General features: G+C 35.3%; 1 protein-coding gene across 4 annotated transcripts; it reads right to left on the reverse strand.

The window, feature by feature from the left end:
• Positions 1-553: 553 nt before the first annotated feature.
• LOC116732482 (basement membrane-specific heparan sulfate proteoglycan core protein-like) lies at positions 554-20985 on the reverse strand. 4 transcript variants are annotated; one of them, XM_032582702.1, is made up of 17 exons: positions 19851-20985; positions 18973-19005; positions 13148-13408; positions 12106-12366; positions 11345-11608; positions 10303-10575; positions 9187-9441; positions 8109-8429; positions 7236-7508; positions 5199-5450; positions 3309-3434; positions 3151-3166; positions 3006-3058; positions 2285-2335; positions 2132-2191; positions 1980-2039; positions 554-1655 (listed from the first exon to the last, which is right to left on the reverse strand). In XM_032582702.1, the coding sequence occupies exons 1-17, from the start codon at positions 19885-19887 to the stop codon at positions 1570-1572; spliced, it is 2682 nt and encodes an 893-aa protein (XP_032438593.1). In that variant the 5' UTR covers positions 19888-20985; the 3' UTR covers positions 554-1569. The 4 variants fall into 4 exon arrangements, with proteins under 4 accessions (XP_032438593.1, XP_032438592.1, XP_032438591.1 ...); XM_032582701.1 differs by having other exon boundaries at positions 2132-2194; XM_032582700.1 differs by having other exon boundaries at positions 2979-3058.
• Positions 20986-22063: the final 1078 nt, after the last annotated feature.

The raw sequence follows: 22063 nt of genomic DNA on the forward strand, positions 1-22063 counted from the left end.
ATTTTGTCTATAGCATGCAGTAATGTGACACCTTGACAGCATCACTGGCAGTTAATATTGAAATCAACAAAAAGATGACAAAGACAAAAAAAATTGAACAAGCCGTTGATATTATTTTTATTTCAGCACACAAGCAACAAAAATCACTACAGAGAGAAATCGCCTAAGTCCACAAAGATATAAAAACTAAGACATATTTAGAACTTATAAATAAATAAATATATTTTTAATAAAAGTCAACATGCTTGCTATATACAGTACAGACCAAAGGTTTGGACACACCTTCTAATTAAATGGGTTTTCTTTATTTTCATGACTATTTATAAGGCAATAAATCTCACTTATTAACCTGACAGGGCAGGTACACCTATGAAGTGAAAACCATTTCAGGTGACTACCTCTGGAAGCTCATCAAGAAAATGCAGAGTGTGTGCAAAGCAGTAATCACAGCAAAAGGTTGCTACTTTGAAGAAACTAGAATATAAGGGGTATTTTCAGTTGTTTTACACTTTTTTGTTTAGTGCATATTTCCACATGTTATTCATAGTTTTGATGCCTTCAGTGTGAATCTACAATGTCAATAGTCATGAAAATAAAGGAAACTCATTGAATTAAAAGGTGTGTCCAAACATTTGGTCTGTACTGTACATCTAATTCCAAACTATACCAAAAATCCTGATATTGTGAAGGAGCATAACTCTACTGCAAAATAACTTAAAGCAACAAGAATAGATAAAAAGATCCCATATTTTACTTATTTCTATTTCATCATTTGAAACAGAAAATGAATCAATTCAGCTGCTGCTGCTCAACCAATAAACATTATTGGTTAAAGGAAATTCACAAATGTGAGCTGCAAGTTGCCTATAGATGCATATTCTACACATACCAAAGATTGCATAAGGTTCAGTACTTTCCTGTCGTCTAGCTGTTAAGGTGTAAAAACTCCATCTAGTAGCAAGTGTGCAGGTTTAAGCTTCAACTGAAATACTATAATAACAAAAGAGCAAAGATATATATCTAATAATTGTCGCTCAGTTACAAGCAGCATTAATAAAACAATCTATTTACCTGAAACTGTAAAAATCATTTTAATCACTATTGTGCCCAGTTATGTCTAACATCTTATATTGATTTTATGTGTTGCATTCAAATGATCAATCTACTTAATTTACAACGTGCTTGACGATAAAAATACAGTCACAAGTTTTTGATATAAAAAGTTAAATGTGAAGCAAAGTTGCTTCACATGAAACCAAATCAAACTGTTCCAAATCAAATTTAGTAACTTTAATTGCAACATACTTCTAGAAACAAATAAACACAAAACAATTCACAATTTGCGTTGTGTTAAAAAAAAACGATTTGTGAGTCTTTATAAAATGTTGCATTGCAAAACCTTTACTAAAGTTTAAGCACATCTGACGATTTGGATCTCAGAGAATTATTCTTTGAGTGACCAATACAGATTCTCTAGGAGATTTCTTATGACGGATAAAAATATTGTGTGATCAAAGCAGTTGTTGTGAGTCTTGTAATAAACTGCAGGATAAACTCAGAGCCTGCAGCCTACATGGCAGCACTGTTTTCCACAGCTGGTGCTTTTCTGATTTCAGAATAAACTGATGCCTCCGCTGCTGCAGGACCCGACTTCCCTGTCAAGGAAGAGATTCATTTAAAACATCAAATCTAAAATTAAAGCAAAAATTGAATAAAAAATATTCCAACACATTATTTCTGAGCTCCTCAGAAATAAATCTAAGCTATTTTATAAACATATTAAAAGCATATTTATGCTCCTAATATTATAGACTATTAAGATGATTTATCAGTGATACGTGTAATCGGAAGTAAATTGGAGTCAAAAGTCTCATACGTTATTTTTTAGGCCGGAAGCTGAAACTTTTGGGAACCAATAATCTCCGACTGTTGCAGAGAAATAAACTTTATCAACTATTGTATCATTCATGAAGCTTTACCTGCAGCTCCTGTTTTCACCTCAGAGTAAACAGCGCCCTCTTCTGGTCCACCTTGTCTCCCTGGGAAAATAATACAATAGTCACCAACATGTAGGATAAAACCATTCTGAATCATTTTCTCAGGCTATATATTGTATATAAGTGGGACTCACTGTCTTTCCTAAAGGATTTCATTTCAATGAGAGAGTATGTAACCTCTGGGGCTTCATCTGCTGCTGAAAAATTACAGATTAAAAAAAAGAATTACTTGTCTGTAAATCACACAATTATTTAACCTAAAACATATTAAAAAAGATTTGATCTACCATGTCCAGAAGCTTCAGCCGAGCCGATCATCTCATAGAGATGAACATTACCTGAAGTGAATGAAAGGAGGAAAAAAAGGATAATTGTAATTTAATAATAAACAGCAAAAGTAAATGTTCTTTAGAATAGAAAATCAGACTGAGATTCCTCTTTGACATGAACATTTTGATCTAAACAGCAGCACATTTAAAATATACAGCAGAATCGTAATAAATGTTCAATTGGACATTTACACACATAACAAAATAACATAAAGCTAATTAAAACGTACAGCTAACAAACTCAGGTTAATTAAATTTAGACATTTTATCATGTCCAGTCCCATAAAACTGCTAAAAAAAACATTTTTCACTTTGTTAGAGGAATGAAACAATAGTTTTCCCTCAGGACTCCAAGCTGAACTCCTTCAGGCTTTTAGATCACAGCAGACAGAAACAGAGAACAACAAACAAACACAACATGTCTTAGCATTGACTCCTCTCACAACCCTTTACAATGAGAACTTGACAGAACATCTGTTGCTCACATCAGTCACACAAACATCTGGAGCTAATGACCAAGCATTCTGTCTAAAGCAGCATTAAAAGAACAATATCTGGAGTTCAGGTGAAAAACAGGTCAATGCCAAAACAAAGAGGAACTGATTGTGTTCATCTGTCATTCTAAGCAAAAACACATTAATAAAACTCTGACCATGAGAAAGAGATTTATATTCAGGACCTTCAGGCTGGTTTGTGGTGGAGCTCTGACCTCTGACCTCTGAGCCCTTTGACCTGAAACACAATAAATACATTACATTTATCTATATCTTATATATACAATGATGATTTATAATAGGGAGAAGAAAAATATGTAATCTACTCACCTTATGCAGCAAAGATCTGATAAAAAATAAATGTATTTTGATTATTCAAATCATCCTGCTTCTAGTTTGTTTCACAAAAGAATGAATGTCCATATCTGAATAATTAAAGTGATTATGAATGAACAATCTGATCTACTGTGAGGAGAAAAAAGTTTCACCTTTGGACCGTCTGCAGCGCCACAACAAGATCAGGAGAATAATGAGAATAATGACAACGATTCCAACAACTGGTCCAACGATCAACATGACAGGAAATGAAGAACTGACAGGACTGGATACAGTTACTGGAAATAAAAAAATATTATCAAGGAAGAAATATTTTTCATCTGCTGATTGTTTGACATTTTGTGTTTGAAGAAAAAGTGACTTTAGGCTAAAATACACTGCTCAAAAAAATAAAGGGAACACTTAAACAACACAATATAACTCCAAGTAAATCAAACTTCTGTGAAATCAAACTGTCCACTTAGGAAGCAACACTGATTGACAATCAATTTCACCTGCTGTTGTGCAAATGGAATAGACAACAGGTGGAAATAATTGGCAATTAGCAAGACACACTCAATAAAGGAGTGGTTCTGCAGTTGGGACCACAGACCACTTCTCAGTACCTATGCTGTCTGGCTGATGTTTTGGTCAGTTTTGAATGTTGGTGGTGCTTTCACACTCGTGGTAGCATGAGACGGACTCCACAACCCACACAAGTGGCTCAGGTAGTGCAGCTCATCCAGGATGGCACATCAATGCGAGCTGTGGCAAGAAGGTTTGCTGTGTCTGTCAGCGTAGTGTCCAGAGGCTGGAGGCGCTACCAGGAGACAGGCCAGTACACCAGGAGACATGGAGGAGGTTGTAGGAGGGCAACAACCCAGCAGCAGGACCGCTACCTCCGCCTTTGTGCAAGAAGGAACAGGAGGAGCACTGCCAGAGCCCTGCAAAATGACCTCCAGCAGGCCACAAATGTGCATGTGTCTGCACAAATGGTTAGAAACCGACTCCATGAGGATGGTATGAGGGCCCGACGTCCACAGATGGGGGTTGTGTTCACAGCCCAACACCGTGCAGGACGCTTGGCATTTGCCAGAGAACACCAGGATTGGCAAATTCGCCACTGGCGCCTTGTGCTCTTCACAGATGAAAGCAGGTTCACACTGAGCACATGTGACAGACGTGACAGAGTCTGGAGACGCCGTGGAGAGCGGTCTGCTGCCTGCAACATCCTTCAGCATGACCGGTTTGGCAGTGGGTCAGTAATGGTGTGGGGTGGCATTTCTTTGGAGCGCCGCACAGCCCTCCATGTGCTCACCAGAGGTAGCCTGACTGCCATTAGGTACCGAGATGAGATCCTCAGACCCCTTGTGAGACCATATGCTGGTGCGGTTGGCCCTGGGTTCCTCCTAATGCAGGACAATGCTAGACCTCATGTGGCTGGAGTGTGTCAGCAGTTCCTGCAAGATGAAGGCATTGAAGCTATGGACTGGCCAGCCTGTTCCCCAGACCTGAATCCGATTGAGCACATCTGGGACATCATGTCTCGCTCCATCCACCAACGTCACGTTGCACCACAGACTGTCCAGGAGTTGGCGGATGCTTTAGTCCAGGTCTGGGAGGAGATCCCTCAGGAGACCATCCGCCACCTCATCAGGAGCATGCCCAGGCGTTGTAGGGAGGTCATACACTCACGTGGAGGCCACACACAATACTGAGCCTCATTTTGACTTGTTTTAAGGACATTACATTAAAGTTGGATCAGCGTGTAGTGTTATTTCACTTTAATTTTGTGTGTGGCTCCAAATCCAGGCCTCCATTGGTTAATAAATTTGATTTCCATTGATGATTTTTGTGTGATTTTGTTGTCAGCACATTTAACTTTGTACAGAACAAAGTATTCAATGAGAATATTTCTTTCATTCAGATCTAGGATGTGTTATTTGAGTGTTTCCTTTATTTTTTGAGCAGTGTACTTACAAACATCCTCAGTGTTCATCTTGTTTCTAACATTTAAACAGTTTTAATGAATAAAATGAATCAAATATTTTAATCCTCCTCACCTCTAACAGACATCCAGCTCCTTGGTGACTCTTTTCCTGAATGTTGACATTTGTAGAAACCTTCATCTGACTTTGACACTGCAGAGATCTTCAGCTCCTCTCTGCTGTCATTATTGATGAGTTTATCATTGTGATAGAAAAACACATTGGAGAGAAGATTTTGTTTTTTATCTCTGCAGCTCAGAGTAACAGGATCTCCTTCAGTCACAGGATGAACAGGGCTCACCAGGATAACACCATCATAATTATCATCTGTAAAACAATCCGAGAATATTCAGGTGAATAACATCCATTTAAGCTGCTTTATGCTTTCAATTGATTTATTATTCAGAAATTAAATGTTTGATTCTTCAAAACAAAAATGCATTTGTAGTTCTTCACAGAAAATAATGTAATGAACTAATATAATAGTTATTTTACTGTAGATGTTTGGAGAGAATGTGTTGGAGTCGTCCAACCAGAGTCTCAGTTTGAATCTGATAGAGAATCTGAGAAAAATGCTGAGCTCATCACCAAAGATAAATCATCAAATCACAAGTGGAAACAAACATTAAAACATATTTTAAAAACAGATTTAAAACAAGTGATGCACAGAAAACACAATAAAATAAGTTGATGAAAAGAAAAAGAGAAACGATACAAGAAAAGAATATATAATATTTAAATAATAATAGTAATAATAGTAAGCAAAAAAAACATCATAACATAAGAGCTACAATATCAGGCCTCAATTAAATGCCAAAGAACAAAAATGAGTTTTAAGAAGTGATTTAAAATAATCCAGGCTGTGGGCAGATCTAATCTGGAAAGGTAGATTATTCCAGAGAATAGCAGCAGCGATGGAGAAAGCCCGATCTCCTTTTCTCTTAAGTCGAGTCCGAGGAACATAGCAGCTGATTATTGGATCTTAAAGTTCTGGACACAGAATGAAATTTCAAAAGATCCTGAACATAAGGAGGGGTTAACCCATTTAAAACTTTATAAGTTGTTAAAAGAATCTTAAAATCTATTCGATACAAAACAGGCAGTCAGTGTAAGGAGGCCATTACGGGCCTTATATGGTCACGCTTCCTGGTTCCTGTAAGAAGCCGAGCTGCTGCGTTCTGGATCACTTGAAGACGCTGGATCAGGGATTTATCCAGGCCTTTATATAAAGAATTACAATAATCCAATCCAGATGTAATGAAGGGATGGATAATAAAATCCTTAAAACAAAAAAAGATTTCACTTTTGCTAAAATCCACCAGTGATAAAAACCTGATTTAACAACTGAACTAACTTGTTGTCGAATTTTAAACATCTATCAAAGATAAAACCAAGATTCCTGGCTGAAGTCCAACAAAACGGAGCAAAAGAACCAAGAATCAAATCTGGATTTTTAGTGTGAAGGTTTTGACCAAATAATAGGACTTGAGTTTTGCTATGATTGAGGTGAAGAAAATTTAGATCCATCCATGATCTAACTTCAGCTAAACAATCTATTAATATCTATAGAGATTCATTTTTACCATTTAGTAGTTTTAGGGTCAAATAAATCTGGACGTCATCCGTAAAGCAATAAAACGAAATGTTGAATTTTCTAAAAATCTGACCAAGAGGCAATAAATATAAAATATAAAATAATTTGAATGTGTTATACAGCAAACTCTCGTTTGCAACCCTGGGGTTGCGTTCCGAAAAGAACCCAACTATCTCTCTCTATATATATATGTAGATATCTATCTATCTATATATAGATAGATAAATCTACACCTATATATAGATAGATAGATATCTATATATATCTTTATATATATAAATATAGATTTATATCTATATATATATATAAAACCTTTTTTAAATAGAGTCCTGATTCAACCCAACAACCTTTAGAAATCTAGACAAAATGTTTTTTTTTTTTGCATAATTCTTTTTTATTATTGTGATTTAACCTTGGACTATTATTTTTTTTAATTATTTTTATAATAATAGATATATTTATGATTTTTAAATGCAAAAAGACGTTAAAGGGAAAAAACATAATAAACCAGATCTTACTCTGTACAGTGATGTTTACTGCGTTGCTAAACTCTCCAGATTTTGACTCACACCAGAACACTCCATCCATATAATAGTATGGTTTAAAGGTGCATGTAGATCCAGTCATTGTCCCCCAGTAGGAGCAGGTAAAGTCTGACAGTCCATCTCTTTCTATAAACCTCCTCACTCTCCACTCAGCAGAGTTTCCCTCACAGCTCAGAGACACAGAGTCAGATCTGAAGTGTTGAACTCTGTCAGGATTCACTGAGAGAGAAGCTGCTGGACGAGGATCTGAAAACAAGACAGGATTTCATCTGAGAACAGAAACATCTTTAAAATGTTTCATTAAAATAGTTTGTTTCTATAGTAATAAAGATTACAGCAAACATTTCAGCAAGTCGAATAAATAAACTACCATAGAGGAAATAATTATTTTGTCTTTTAAAAAACAAGTTTTATTTTATCTGTGAATGTTTAACAGCCTCCAATGATCAATGTTTTAATTCATCTCTAAACCTGATGACTGATTTTATTTCCAATCCTCTGACTGCCTGCTGACTTCTTTAGTTTTCTGTAATCAGTTGTGCTGGTTTGTCAAAAATCTTCACTAAATGACTTTTTACCTCATATTTCTGTCATGTTGCACATGAAACAAGAACAAATGTTACAATAAGAATCCAGGATAAATCATGTTTGTTATCCAATAATATGGATGATTCATTAGTTTACTATGTTGAAAATATATTTTTCTTCCTAATGTTTTGTCAAAAGTTATCAGTCAATTTACATTTTTTAAATTAATAATAAAAACACATTTAAAATAAAAGAAATGTTGGATCAAGTTAAAATCTCTAAAACTTTGTTTTATTGAGAGCAAATAAATAAACTGACCTGCAGACCAGAAAAACTTTGGTTCACTGTAATCAGTGTAAAACTTTGGTTCTTCTCTTTCTGCTCTGCACTTGTATCCTGCTGTGTGAGTCGGTCCATTAATGATGAAGGAGTTCTGCTCAGTCCCATTGGTGCTGCCAGGCAGCAGCTCATAGCTGTAGGATGGTAGATAGTTTTGCTTGGATGTGTCAGGAACAGCTTTATACCAGAAGAACCTCCATCCTGCTGATTGATGCTCCAAACCCTCACAGCTCAGAGTCACTGAGGCTCCAGGATTCGGCCATGATGGAGACACAGAGAGGACAGGATGAGGTTTGGGTGCTGGAGAGAGATTTGAAACTGGGTCAACCTTTAACCACAACCTCTCTCTTTTATCTCTGTTTTATTTCCCATAAAGAGTTAATATACTGTAGTTATATTGAAATTGAAGTTTTAACCATAGTAATAATAATAACAGATGCTCCCTCTGGTTTAACCTTAACTTTGATATTTTACTTCCTTTTTCAGTAACATTATATTTTTACACTATTGTATTCTTATAATGTGAACTTTATTTCATTCAACACTTTCATTTTTCTCTTATCACATAAATCAGGGACTAGAAACACTGATCAATATAATCTATTGAATCTTTATTCCTTGTATCACTGAACTCTAAGATGACTTTGATCGATGTCTCTAAAAACTTTCTGAAACTCTTTCAGACATTTTCTTTGGACTTTGGCTTCTTTAATATATAGAAATTTCATTCACAGATGTTCAGAAAAGTTTAATCTATTGTAATAAAATATAAAAAAATTAAAAGTTGGCCTAAAGCTGTTATACATCTAACAATAATTTTCAGCTGCATGTAATATTTAATAGGGAATAAACATGAAAAACCTTCAGCTCATTAAAATAACTAGACAGGTGTGACTGATTATAGAAAAAATTAAAATAGTTATATTCTTAGATTGTGTGCTATAGGAAAAGCTGCGTTTTTGTTATTTTGTTTCAAATAAAAAAAAAATCCTATAAACCAAGTGGGGCATACTATCATTAAAAATTATCACTTGTCAGTAATAAATAATCAACTTACATACAGTTATTTTAACAACATTACTCCATGGTGTAAAGGAAAACCCTCTTTTTCCTCTGCAGCTGTATTTTCCACTGTGGGACTCAGTAGCTGATATGATGCTGTATTCACTGGATGATGGAAAGTTTCTATTGGTTGATCTCCATTCATACGTCCACTCAGTTCCTCCCTGGATCTCACATCTCAGAGTGACTTTCTCTCCTATGTAGATCTGAGACCAGTTGGGTTGCAGAATCAAACTGGGTTTATTGGGAGCTAAAGAAATAAATATCTGGTTAGCAGTTTACCACAACAGTCCAGAGTAAAATTTAAGTGTTAATTTAACACTTTCCCTGAGAGAAGCTACTTTCTAAAATCACTTAAAAAGTATCAATGTTTCTTCCAAACTGTCCAGCAGCTCCTTTAAGATTAGTTTTTGTTTTATTTAATAAGAACCTTTCAAAATAAAATGACATCAGCTTCACTTGTAGCAAAGCAGAAAGAAATTAAGAGTTTCAAACACTTACACAGCAAACATATTCATCCATAAAATGTTATATTAATAATTTCATTTTCACCAAATAGAGGCATATTCTGATCATTTGGGCAAATGTGTTTTTACTTAAGAAGCTAAATGTGTTAAACTGCAGCAGCTGCCTTTATGCTAATTTGCTTAAGCTATTTTTATGCTGCTTGCTAGATTATGGTAGTCATAAGTTAATAACTTACAGATAGTTAATGTTGGCTTGGAAACTGTTCACATACAGAAAAATCAAGTTAGGAAATTAATAGAAACAAAACTCAACTGAAAATGTTAACAGCACAAATACATCAAAACCAGATATATTTAACATAAAAATAGCAAAAGCTGTTTTTAGTTTGATGAACATATTTTACAGCAGGATGTTATTAATTTTAAATATCTGAGATCAGATAAAATTCTTTATAACATCTGATTACTTTGGTGCTTTCAGTGGAAATAAAAAAAAGTCAAATCTTGAAACCGTAAATATTTCTCTGTCCTGTTGATTAATCATTATTCTACTTTAATAATTACATTTTCTGAAAAACTAGGAAACAAATTTGAGTTTCAAAGATCAAGTGTTGTTATGGTGATGACCTGATAACTAAACTCACCAGTTTCCTCAATGGTGACCTCTTTACTGGTTTCTGATTCAAAAGATGAGTCTCCTCTTCTTCCTCTGCAGCTGTACTCTCCTCCCTCTGAGACTCTGATGGTTCCATCTGGTTCTGTGTTTCTGGAGGATCCAACTACAGAATAATATTGTCCATTTCTGATCCAGTAAAACTCCCAGCCAGTAGATCCTTCAACAGAGCAGGTCAGTGTAACACTGCCCCCTGCTGGTATGATTCTTTTCTCTGCCTTCAGGGTGGCTCTGGGTTTATCAGCTGTTGAGTTTGAAAATCAGAACAATATTTTAAAAAAATAGAATATGAATTTTTTATTATTTCTGGAATAATTTCGTTATAATAAAAATATCTACACCATAATTTAACATTTACTTTTTCAAACTGAGAAATATAAACTCTGCAGGAGCCTAAAAAACTAGATTTTCCATCATGTTTCTTATCAACAAGAGCTGGAGGAAATTTAATTGTTCCAAAAATCATTTTGGTGAAATTCCACATCTGACCTGACAATTCAAACTCAAGTCCAGTTAGATTATTTCAGCAACATCACACACAGATTGGTTGTAGCTTATTTAACACAGTTTATACAAAAAGTCTGAGTCTAATGTCTAATGTAGCCAAGATGTTCTTTACTAATATGAAGCGATCAATCAATCAATGAATTGTGAGAACCAAGTTTTGACAAACAAACCTCCATATTTAAATGATCCACAGCTCCAAGGCAGAACATTAAAAATGTTGTTGCATTAGTAAATATTTTCATAAAATATTTTACTCCAAAACATTTTGCATCTGCGTCACTAAACCCCTAATCTCTCTCTGAAATAATCCAGTTCCTCTTTAAGCTTCCTGTTTATGAAACTTTATGGATGGAAAATAGTTTTTCTTCTTTATATAACTTTCATAAAAGTCACAAAAGCCTGCAGTCAGTTCTTTCTGTGAAATGAAGATATTGAGTTCTGTTCATTTTATGGAGATCAGGGAACTAAAGACACTTTCAGGATGAATGGAGGTCAGTCTGACTCACATGACACTGTCAGTCTGATGGCTTCACTCCATCCTGTAAACTCGTAGCCTCTTCTACCCTTACAGCTGTATTCTCCACTGTCAGCATCAGTAGCTGAGTTGATCATATATTCACTGGATGATGGAAAGTTTCTATTGGTTGGTTTCCATTCATACGTCCACCAATTTCTTCCATCATCCTGGATCTCACATCTCAGAGTGACTTTCTCTCCTCTGTATATCAGAGATCGGTTTGGTTGTGAAGTGACTGAAACTCTGTTGGAAACTACAGCAAGAAACATGATTAGAAAAACAAAGAGTCTGAAAACTAAACAATTAATTATACCGTGTAGCATTTGTAATAATAATGTCAATCTAAGAATTTTTCCTCTGATGTGTCATTTAACATATATTTTATGTCATAAATTTCACTAAAATGTATCAATAAAATGTTATTAAAATGTCTTGGAAGAAGGTAAATCTCAATGTTCACCACAACATCTCACAAAAACATAAATAAATGTAAACACACAGAGTTAATTTATTTTTTTCTCATATTTCTGCACATTTTGTCAGAAAAACTTCAACAAAATGATTCATTTCAGCTGAATGAATATTAATAATTGAACAAATTATGAATCTTAACTCATATTTACATTTAGAACAAGATATTATCTCTCTAAATGTGACAAAGTAACAAACTTCCTTTAGTGATCATGTCAAAATAGGTTTTTTGTCAGAAAGTTTACAATGTTTTCTTCCCAGATAAATTTATAAACTCACCTCTCTTATTAATGGTGACTTCATCACTCATAGATGTCACAAAGTTTGTCCCAAGTTTAAATCCTATGCAGGTGTAAATTCCTCCTTCTGTGATGATGAAAACTACATCTGATCGAGGAGAAACTCTGGTCTGATAGGTGGATGAAGATCCTCTGAAGAGCTCAAATGTTAAATCAGCAGGTTTGTCCACAGAACAAGTTAATGTCACACTGCCCCCTGGTGGTATGGTTGTGTTGTCTGCTTTCAAATTTGCCTTGATTTCTGCAATAATATTAATCATAATTAATACGGTTTTTAGCAATTTGAAACAACATGAATAATTTCTCATCAGACCAAAACTGAGACTTTATCATGTCAGACAGAATCAGCACAACACACAGTCTTCTACTCCACATGCAGTCATGTTCTAATGGTGCTTTAAGCAGCATTGTATCATGTGCAACTGTGAGGTCAGGAGAGATCCAGATAAAACACAAACTTCTTACAAGCATTCTCCATAAACACAACAAATAAAATGGGCTGAAAAGTAAACAGAAACTAAAATAATTGTTTCTGATGTAACCAGTTCTATCAACCCAATACCGTTCTGCAGTCTATCTGCAGAAAGGTTTCTATCTTGTGGGACAAAATAATTTAACTTCAATTCAATTCAAAAATGTCTTATTGATCCCAAAGGGAAATTAAATCTTGTTGTATTTCCCTTTTTCATCTATAAGATTATTCAAAGGATTATTGTTGATGGTGATGGTTTAGGCAGGAACGATTAGTACTGTATTAGTCTGTATTACAGCAAATTTGAAGGAGCTTCTGACTAAAGACACTGTTCATCGCTGACAGTATCATAAAGAGGATGGTCAGGGTTGTCCATAATACTCCTGATTTTTTATGTAAAATAATCTTTTTAGGTAAAATGTTGAGAATGTAAATATTCTGTACAGTCACATATTTATCAAATGGGAAGTTCTTTAAATAGTTTAAGCAAATATATCTGTTGTTAGTTAAAACAGTTTTGTTTTAACCAAGAATCCATTTCTCAACTCACCAGTTTCCTGTATAATAACTTCATCACTCATAGTTGTCATAAAGTTATGTTCGGTTTTAAATCCTCTGCAGGTGTAAATTCCTCCTTCAGTGATGATGAAAACTCCATCTGATCGAGGAGAAACTCTGGTCTGATAGGTGGGTTGAGGTTTTCTGAAGAGCTCAAATGTTAAACCAGCATATCTGCCCACAGAACAGGTTAATGTCACACTGCCCCCTGGTGGTATGGTTGTTTCGTCTGCAGCCAGAGTTGCCTTGATTTCTGCAGGTTAGAAAACAGCAACAGCCATCATTGTATAGATGAGGATTCATTTGCAACAATGTGAATCCTTTCTCATCAAATCATAAATGAGATTTCAACATGTTAGATTATTAGTGTATTTAATCTCTGCTCTCAAAGTTGCCAGATTATAGAAACATAAAAACAAATGCTGTCAGTGATTTTCTGAGCATATGAATCAAAATAAAAGCCATTATAAATATACTCTTATAAATCACAGAACAACAACCAGTCATTTACCACTGTGAATCTTATTTGAAAAATGCTTAGAATTTGCAAAACAAATGTTCCTTTGTACTTTCAAAGTGTCATAATATCTTAAAATTTTTAATTTAAACATTTACCTGAAAAATGTTTGACATCTTACAAACATAAAACCTCTCGACAACAACAAAAGACTTTGGAATAAACCACACATCTGTCAATACAAAGAAGGTTTGAGGATTTACATCAGAAACACAAATGATGAAACCAAGGGAGTAACTTTGTGTTGCAAGTTGGTGGAGATGAAGAGGAGCTGGGAGGCTTGTCAGATTAATAGGCCCTTTTGAAAATAATCTTTTTGGAGTTATTAAACATACTAGAAAACAAAAATATGTTAACACATATGTAATCTAATTAATCTATATAATGTCTTTCACTTGGTGATGAAACTGCTGACAAAGGAACTTTTCAGTCATTTTCTAATTTATGGAATCAGCCTGTATTTGCTGAATTTTTGCCTACAGTAGAAAAAAGTTTCATAATTCATTAATATTTTTTGTGAAGAATTATCACATAGTTGCCTTTTATTGTCTGATTTTATCAAGTGATAAAAACATCAACAACATCAGATTCTGTAACAATCAAAATGTTATTAAACTTTTCAAAATCAGAATAAGTAACTTCTGTCTAAACCAAATGAATCAAACTTTGTATTTTTAAACTATGTGATTCTGACTCCACAGCTGTCCCTCAGTAGGTTGGCTAAACCTTTTGTCCTGCTGACTTACACATAGCAGATGAGATATGATGTGTCTTTAATATAGCAAATATTAAAAATGCAAAACCTGTTTTGGGTTTGGTTGGGGAAGTTGGTGAGTAGAGTGACCATCGATGTTACTGGATTCCCTAAAATGTGGCTTAAACCTGAGATGCTGATGTTTGAATATGTAAAATATATATTATCTCTGCTAATAAATCTATAGTTTGGTTTCTGTCAGTTCTAGAAAAGAGAGAGAAAAAAGCAAATGTCTCTTTATAATGGCCCATAATTTAATTTTACTTAATAGTAGCCATGATTTAAAATGTTATGTTAATGTATACTTTATGAAATATTTCATCCTATTTGATGACAAACCACAAAACTATTTCCTACACAAAAAAGGATGTAGAAACATCTAACAGGACATTCTGTCCGTTGCAGTTTTATGTTTTTTAAATTTTCATTTTGCATCATTAGGAAGTGATGCTTGAAAATTAGTGGTGGTTGATTAGCTAACTGCACTTCTGATTATCTGTCAGAAAATCTATGTTTGTATTAACTGAAATAAAATACTCCAAACTGCGCAGCAAGAGTACATGTTAAGGTGATAAAAGTTAAGCTAGCATAACTAACCTACTCTCCACTTTCTAATTAAAGCTTTTTACTGATCTGTGAAATGTTTTCCCTTTGGATCTTATTATCTTGCTGTCTTAGTGTTGACAATTAATATCAAAACTTTGCGTCCCTTTCTCAGATTATTTGCGTGATTGTTTCATTTCTCCGACCACCGATATTCCTGATTCAATGCAAAGCAACAGCGCATGTGGCGCTCAGTAAGTCACGTGATGTCCAATCCACCAGATCAGTGGTCCCCAACCAGCGGTCCGCGGCAGAAATAATGATCTTTTATTATGAAAATCCTAAACCGGATTTTACCGGTTACGTCTTGCGCGTCAAAAATTGAGCCACCTTGCAGCAGAATGAGTAACAAAACAACATCGGAGTGCAGTGAACCGTCGCTATATCGCGGTCTCCCTGCTTCGCGGATTTGCATCGGGCATTGTGTTCTGCATTCTGATTGGCTAAACAGTCTCTCCGCTTCTTCTCTACCTGTGTGTCAACAATGTTGCGGTTTATTATGTACACATAAGTAAAACAGCTTGCCATATTTAACATGATCAATGGTGGCATGTCGGTTTATAAGAATCTTTTTGCCCAGAAGAAAAAAGAGCGACAACAGCTACCGATAACTATGTTCTTCTCTCGAAAAAACACACCTGCACCGCGGGCTTTAGAGAAAAACCCGCTACAGAGCGGAGTCAGGCTGCAGCGGCTCAGTCAGAAGAGCAGTGAAATACACGCGAGTCACTCACTATTTGTCCTACTGTACTTTTTTTTTTGTTTTTTCATAATCATTTTTTATTTTCTCCCGTTCTAATCCCATAACTCAGGTCGCGGTGGGGGGGTTCCTGATCTCCGCAATTCGGGCACGGGAATCCGCTTTCAGTTCATATTAAAATTATTATTTTACAGTACAGTAGTTATTTGTAAAAAAAAAAAAAAAAAAAGTTTATACAGTACTTTTTATTTGTTAAACAAATGTTTGGGCCTGTAAAAAGGTTTTGTTCTTTGGTTTCAATGTATTATAGAGTATTTCATTGTATAATAATTGTAAAAAAATAAAGTTTCCTACTTCGTGGATTTCGCCTATCACGGGTTCTTTTTGGAACGTAACCACCGCGAAAAACGAGTGGGTTAGCCCCCACTAAAGAGTTGCATTTAAAAAACTGTGACAGGTTCTTATTCTATTTATAATTATCTCCTCCCTCCTGTTTATTCCTCTAATCCTTACTACATCAACTGTATTTTGTATCCTATATAAATGCCTTCCTTTTATTTCATTATCCCACCTAATTTTCCATATCTTCTTACTTTCTCTCCAAACTATACTTTTGCCTTCAGATTTAGATAACTTTATTGGCATATCAATATCTTCTTTTTTAACAGCCTCCTTAGCCAACCTATCTGCTCTTTCATTACCCAAAATACCCAGATGAGCAGGAGTCCAAAATAATATTACATTTTTATTTTGTTCACAAATTCTGTGATGAACAGCCATAATCTCATATAATATATTTTGATGATTATTTGTACTTCCTTTTTCAATACTCAACAATGCAGATAATGAATCGCTACAAACTATTATTTTATTTATATTAGTATCCTCCACCCATTCTAAAGCTAAAAATATAGCACATAATTCGACTGCATATATACTGAGATAATTAGATGATCTTTTTGAAATATTACTCTTTAATTCAGGAATCACTACTGCTACACCAGTCACTTCATTTTTGGGGTTTTTCGAACCATCAGTATAAATTTGCAAATAATCATTATATTTATTCTGTATTTGATTATAAAATTCTTGGTAGGTATCTGTTATGTTTCTTTTCTTAATATTTGATAATGATTTGTCTATATTAAAATATTTCCATGTCCATGTAGGTCTCAAAAGCCACAACACTGTTGGACTAAATTCTTTGTTATATACATGAAATGATTTTTGCTCTGTCATCCCCAACCAGTGATGCCATAGTTACTTTGAAAAAGTAACTTTAATCAGATTACTGATTACTCCTTGAAAAAGTAACTTAGTTAGATTACTGACTACTTGATTTGGAAAGTAACTAAGTTACATTAAAAGTAACTTTTAGTTACTTTCAGCAGCTGCTAACAACAACGCTGTGAAAATTACATTGATCTTTGCCAATACTTAATTGTAAGCTATTTTATAACGGTAACATCAACAATGTGTCTCCACTTATAAGGTTGAACTGAAGGGGAGATTTTTTAATGATTACAGTACAAAAAAAAACGTTAGTAATTTGTGCATGTTTTTGTGTGTCCACTATTGTCTGGAAAACTAAGAAGGATTTTAACCCCCCAGCCTCCAGGTTGTGCGTTACGGCCCTGAGTTTGGTGTCAGAGCGCAGAGCTCCTCCTGCGGCTCCACAATTCAGATGGCTGCTGCACAGATTTGTGACACTTATCTTATTATTAATAATTATATTGGCGTTTAGTTGCACAACTTTACGGACTCGTTCATTCGTGGCTGTTTTCACGTTTATTGCTCTGTTCATATTAGTCTTGATGTTTCCAATGTTCTGGATAGCTTAACGTAATTGACAGGTAATATATTAGCTTGACATTAACAGAGGCACAGCGGGACGGATCATCCGGAAAATGATGGAATAAAAGTCACCATTTTCTTTTTTTCCTCTTCTATTATCTTTCGACCATTTCCATAACCTTTTGAATTACTTGTTTTTCTCCTGTCAAACATTTTCCATTTTGTTTCTCCTTTCAACCATTTTACATATGTTACTTTCCGCATAACCTTTGTTTTCTGTATAATTGTTTGATGTTTTATCACTTCACATTCCCAAAAAGCAACACTATGCTCTCCTCCACAACTACAGCACTTTGGTTTAACTCCAGTTCCACATTTTCCATATCCATGGTCTCCAGAACATCGAGCACATCTCCTTTTTCCTTTACACATTTTTGCAACATGGCCAAATTCCTGACAATTGAAACATCTTACTGGTTTAGGCACAAATTCCCTGACACTAAATCTTATCAAGCCAAAGAAAACCTCCTCTGGCACTTCTTTTGTTTCAAACTCCACCAACACAGTTTCTGTCTCAACTTTCTCTGGACCCCTTGTCAGCCTTCGTGCTCCTTTTACTTCCAAATTTCTTTCTTTTAAATTCCCAAATAAATCTTTCATATTTACACTTAAAGGCACTCCTGTGATAATTCCTTTACTTTCATTATTTCTTTTTTCACCCCTTCTCCTATAATATTCATAATTGGATTTTTTAAATTATTCTGCTCTTTCCTCAATGCCTTCACTATCAGTGCCTTCTGTACTTTCCTCACTTCACTTTTTCCTCTTTCTTTCAGCGGCTCGCTGCTTCTTACCATCCTTCCCCACCTTTTCCTTCATTTTGGCCACCCATCTCTTCCTCATCACTACAGTCCAAACTATTCCAGTCACTTCTTTCTAAATCCATCACTGCCATGTTCTGATTTAAGTCCAAGCTAACAGCTGCTTTTGCCTGGTTGCAATGACTAGCCACAGCTCTCTTTCCTTGTTCGCCGTCTACACTCCACGTACTCATCGTCCCAGCTCATAAATCTACTTGTTTTGTCTTTGAAATTATAAATTGACACTCCAGGACAGTCTTCAGAGTCGGCAAATAGACACAAAGAGGAACAAGTTGTTCTGCGCAACCATAGGTTTCAAAATTAGTTTTCTTTTTGCTCAGCTTCCTCTCATCTACTGTACATCATAACATGTCAATATAATATATTCCAGTGATACAAGAGCAAATGTTCCCTCAAATAGGGACCATTTGCTATAAAACCAAGAATTGTGATACTTAAGTGCCGATTACTGCAGTGTTTGTTCCTTTACTTGCAAAATTAGGCTAAATATCGGTACAAAACAAAAATAAATGCATTGGAAAAACACCATATTTCTTCCTTTAAGTTAAATCCAAAACAACTTACTTACCATAAGCACGTCCATGAAGCAAAGAACTGAGCACTGCAATAAAGATCAAGGTTTGGTCAGACATAATCCAGCTGGTTAAGAATAAAAATCACAATGTGATTACCGTATTTTCCGCACTATAAGGCGCACCTAAAAACCTTCAATTTTCTCAAAAGCAGACAGTGCGCCTTATAATCCGGTGCGCCTTATATATGGACCAATACTGAGCCACAACAGTTCTCGCAACTACGGTAAGCAGCCGCCGACTTCATTTTCCCCAGTAGAAGAAGAAACGCAAGGTGCACGCTGGGATTTGTGTAAAGATCCCAAAATGGCTCCTATTAAGAGACACGCTTACGATGCAGAGTTTAAGCTCAAGGCGATCAGTCACGCAGTAGAACACGGGAATAGAGCAGCAGCCAGAGAATTTAACATGAACGAATCAATGGTGCGGAAGTGGAGGAAGCAGCAGCTGTTCATTTTCAGAACGCTGGTTTGTAATTTATTAATAAAGTTTGACTGACCTATCTGACTATTTTGTTGACATTCCCTTTGGCGCAGTTCCATCTAATGGATGCATAACGTAACCCCAGCTTCTACGGTAGCGTCTATTCTATGCGCCTTATAGTGCGGAAAATACGGTGTATTCATTTTAGATGAAGATTAAAAAAAAAAGACTGTATAAAAATAATAAAGACATAAATATCACATTATGTCCAATGTTTGTAAAAACAAGAGACCAAAGCCGCTTGAATTGCAATGCTGATTACAAAATGAGGAAAAAGACTCGAGTCTTCTCTTTTCAACACTATTAGATCTTAACAGAGATACACGGCCACATGTTATCATGAAGAAATATTTTCATTAAACTCTGAGCAGAAAGTCAGTGATGTACTTACAGAAAAAGCCCAGCATGCAGAGCAGAGCAGGTTTCATCCTGGCATCCAGAACGGCTGCACAGCTCAACTGAAAGGCTTCTACTTGGTTTGAATTGTGTTCATATAAAAGGAGAAGTTAAGTCTAAAATATATATGACATCAATAAGTTTCATGCGTCTTCCTCTTACAATCCCCTCTCTGTGTTTCCTTCCCTTTCATACTAACTTCACACCACAGCAGCCACTGAGGCTGCAGCACTTGATGCTGGTTTGTATTTCCTGTCCGTTGCAGAGATATTTTAATCTTATGCACAACATTCTGTTCAGGCTTGCAAAAAAATATACAAATAAACAAAAAACACTAAATTTGAATCCATGTTGCTATACAGAGTTGCTATATAATAGTTTGCAAAAAACAGTTTGCTCATTCTCATTTTAAACATTCTCCTGTTTTGATGTGTGAACTTTATAAAGAGAGAGAAATATTAAAACAGTAACTTTGACTTTCTGCCACTGACTGACCTTCATCTGCTGAGCACCATCCTGTCTGGTTTTACCCTCTGGCCTGTTATAGGCTGCAGGTCACCACCACCAGAACAGAACAGCCACATAAATAACATTTGCTCAATGAACAATGATAGATTGCTGTACAGATACTGTGCATACTTGTGGATTTTTTGAGGAAGTTGTGAGAGAAACTACATCATACAGAAACCTTTCTGGGTAAAACTTAAACTCAGGGCCCTTTTGCTGCCCAGCAACAATTCTAAGAACGATGGGGGAACATGCATCTCACAGAGCATCACCATGGAAACTTATCAGCACATTTCTAATCACATTTTGTGTGTGTGTGTTTGTGTGTAGGAACGGAAGTGGACGTAAGTGTTAAAATGGCGGTCATATCAGATAATCAGTTGTACGTGTTTCCTGGAACAAGGTCTGTGAATAAAAGATGGCTGATCTGGTGAATAACATGTAGAACCATGTGTTAAAACGCCATTTTAGCTTTAAGACATGAGGTGCAAAGGATTATGGGATGAGTCGGGCATTTGAATGTCTTTAGGTGTCGTCCTGGGTCAAGAAATAAAGAGCATGATAATTTGTGTCACTCATGTTAGAGATTTAACAAAATATCATGCAACACTCTGTGGTTAATGTGTCAGGTAAAGGTAAATGAACATTTTATAAAATATATTGATGTTATATTCAGGATGTATCCATCAGTCCATCAATTTTATTGCTAAAGCTTAGTGACGGTCAGTGTGGAGCTGATGAGGCCTGATTAGTCTGGACAGAGTCAAATGGTCACAGCTTTGGTTGTTTAATACCTGATTCACTAGTTAACAAGGTGAGACCTATGGTGTGTTTTAGTGCTCATTTTATCAATTATATTCACAAACGTTAAAGAGTTAGAGGGAAATGTAGACGACACAATGACCCACGTTCATTCAAGGAAAGATTATTCATCATCAGTAGCATTTTTAAGGGACCACATTTTTTCTCCTTAAAAATATATGTTGAAAAAAATTTAAGAATTCCCACTATAAGACAAAAGTATCACATGATAATAAAGCAGAGGCTGTATATAAAACCCTCTATAGTGGACAGTTAGAATGAATTAATTTGTTTTAGGCTGTAAATCCAAACTGCAGTTCACACTATTGACCACAAGATGGCATCAAAGAGGACTGTGTTGAAAAGCTTTGAGTAATAAAACATTATTTTAAAACCAGTAAGCTTCATTTGACAATCACTAATGATGTCATCCTTCGCCTTGGTTAGTTTTTGTCACCAGTCTGACAGATTTTCCACTTGTTACCATGGCAACCTTCTCTGTCCAGTGCATGTCCACACTGGTCTTGTTTATGTTCTAGAAATAATCTGGTCATGTCTTAAGAGTTCATCTTTAGTTAAATATGGCCAAAGTTTTAGAACAGTTCATCCAATTTCAGAATCAAAATTTTGTAATTTTGCTATTGATGCCCAACGTGAGTCAAAGAGCAAATGAACAAATTATTGCAAGTTCATGTCCCACAAACTCTCCAGTACTACAGCGCCACACAGAGGATAATAGGTTGAACTGCTTTTAATAAAATAAATTCACATTTCTAATGTAGTTAGTGTCTTTATATTTTGTTTTTTGCTGCTGAGGCCTTGAACTTAAATACAGCATTGAAACAAACTCACTTGTTACATTTCCTTTTTCTACTTAAAGAGACAAAGTAACAAGAATGA

The sequence above is a fragment of the Xiphophorus hellerii genome, chromosome 14, assembly GCF_003331165.1.
Source record: "Xiphophorus hellerii strain 12219 chromosome 14, Xiphophorus_hellerii-4.1, whole genome shotgun sequence".
Taxonomy (NCBI): Eukaryota; Metazoa; Chordata; class Actinopteri; order Cyprinodontiformes; family Poeciliidae; genus Xiphophorus; species Xiphophorus hellerii.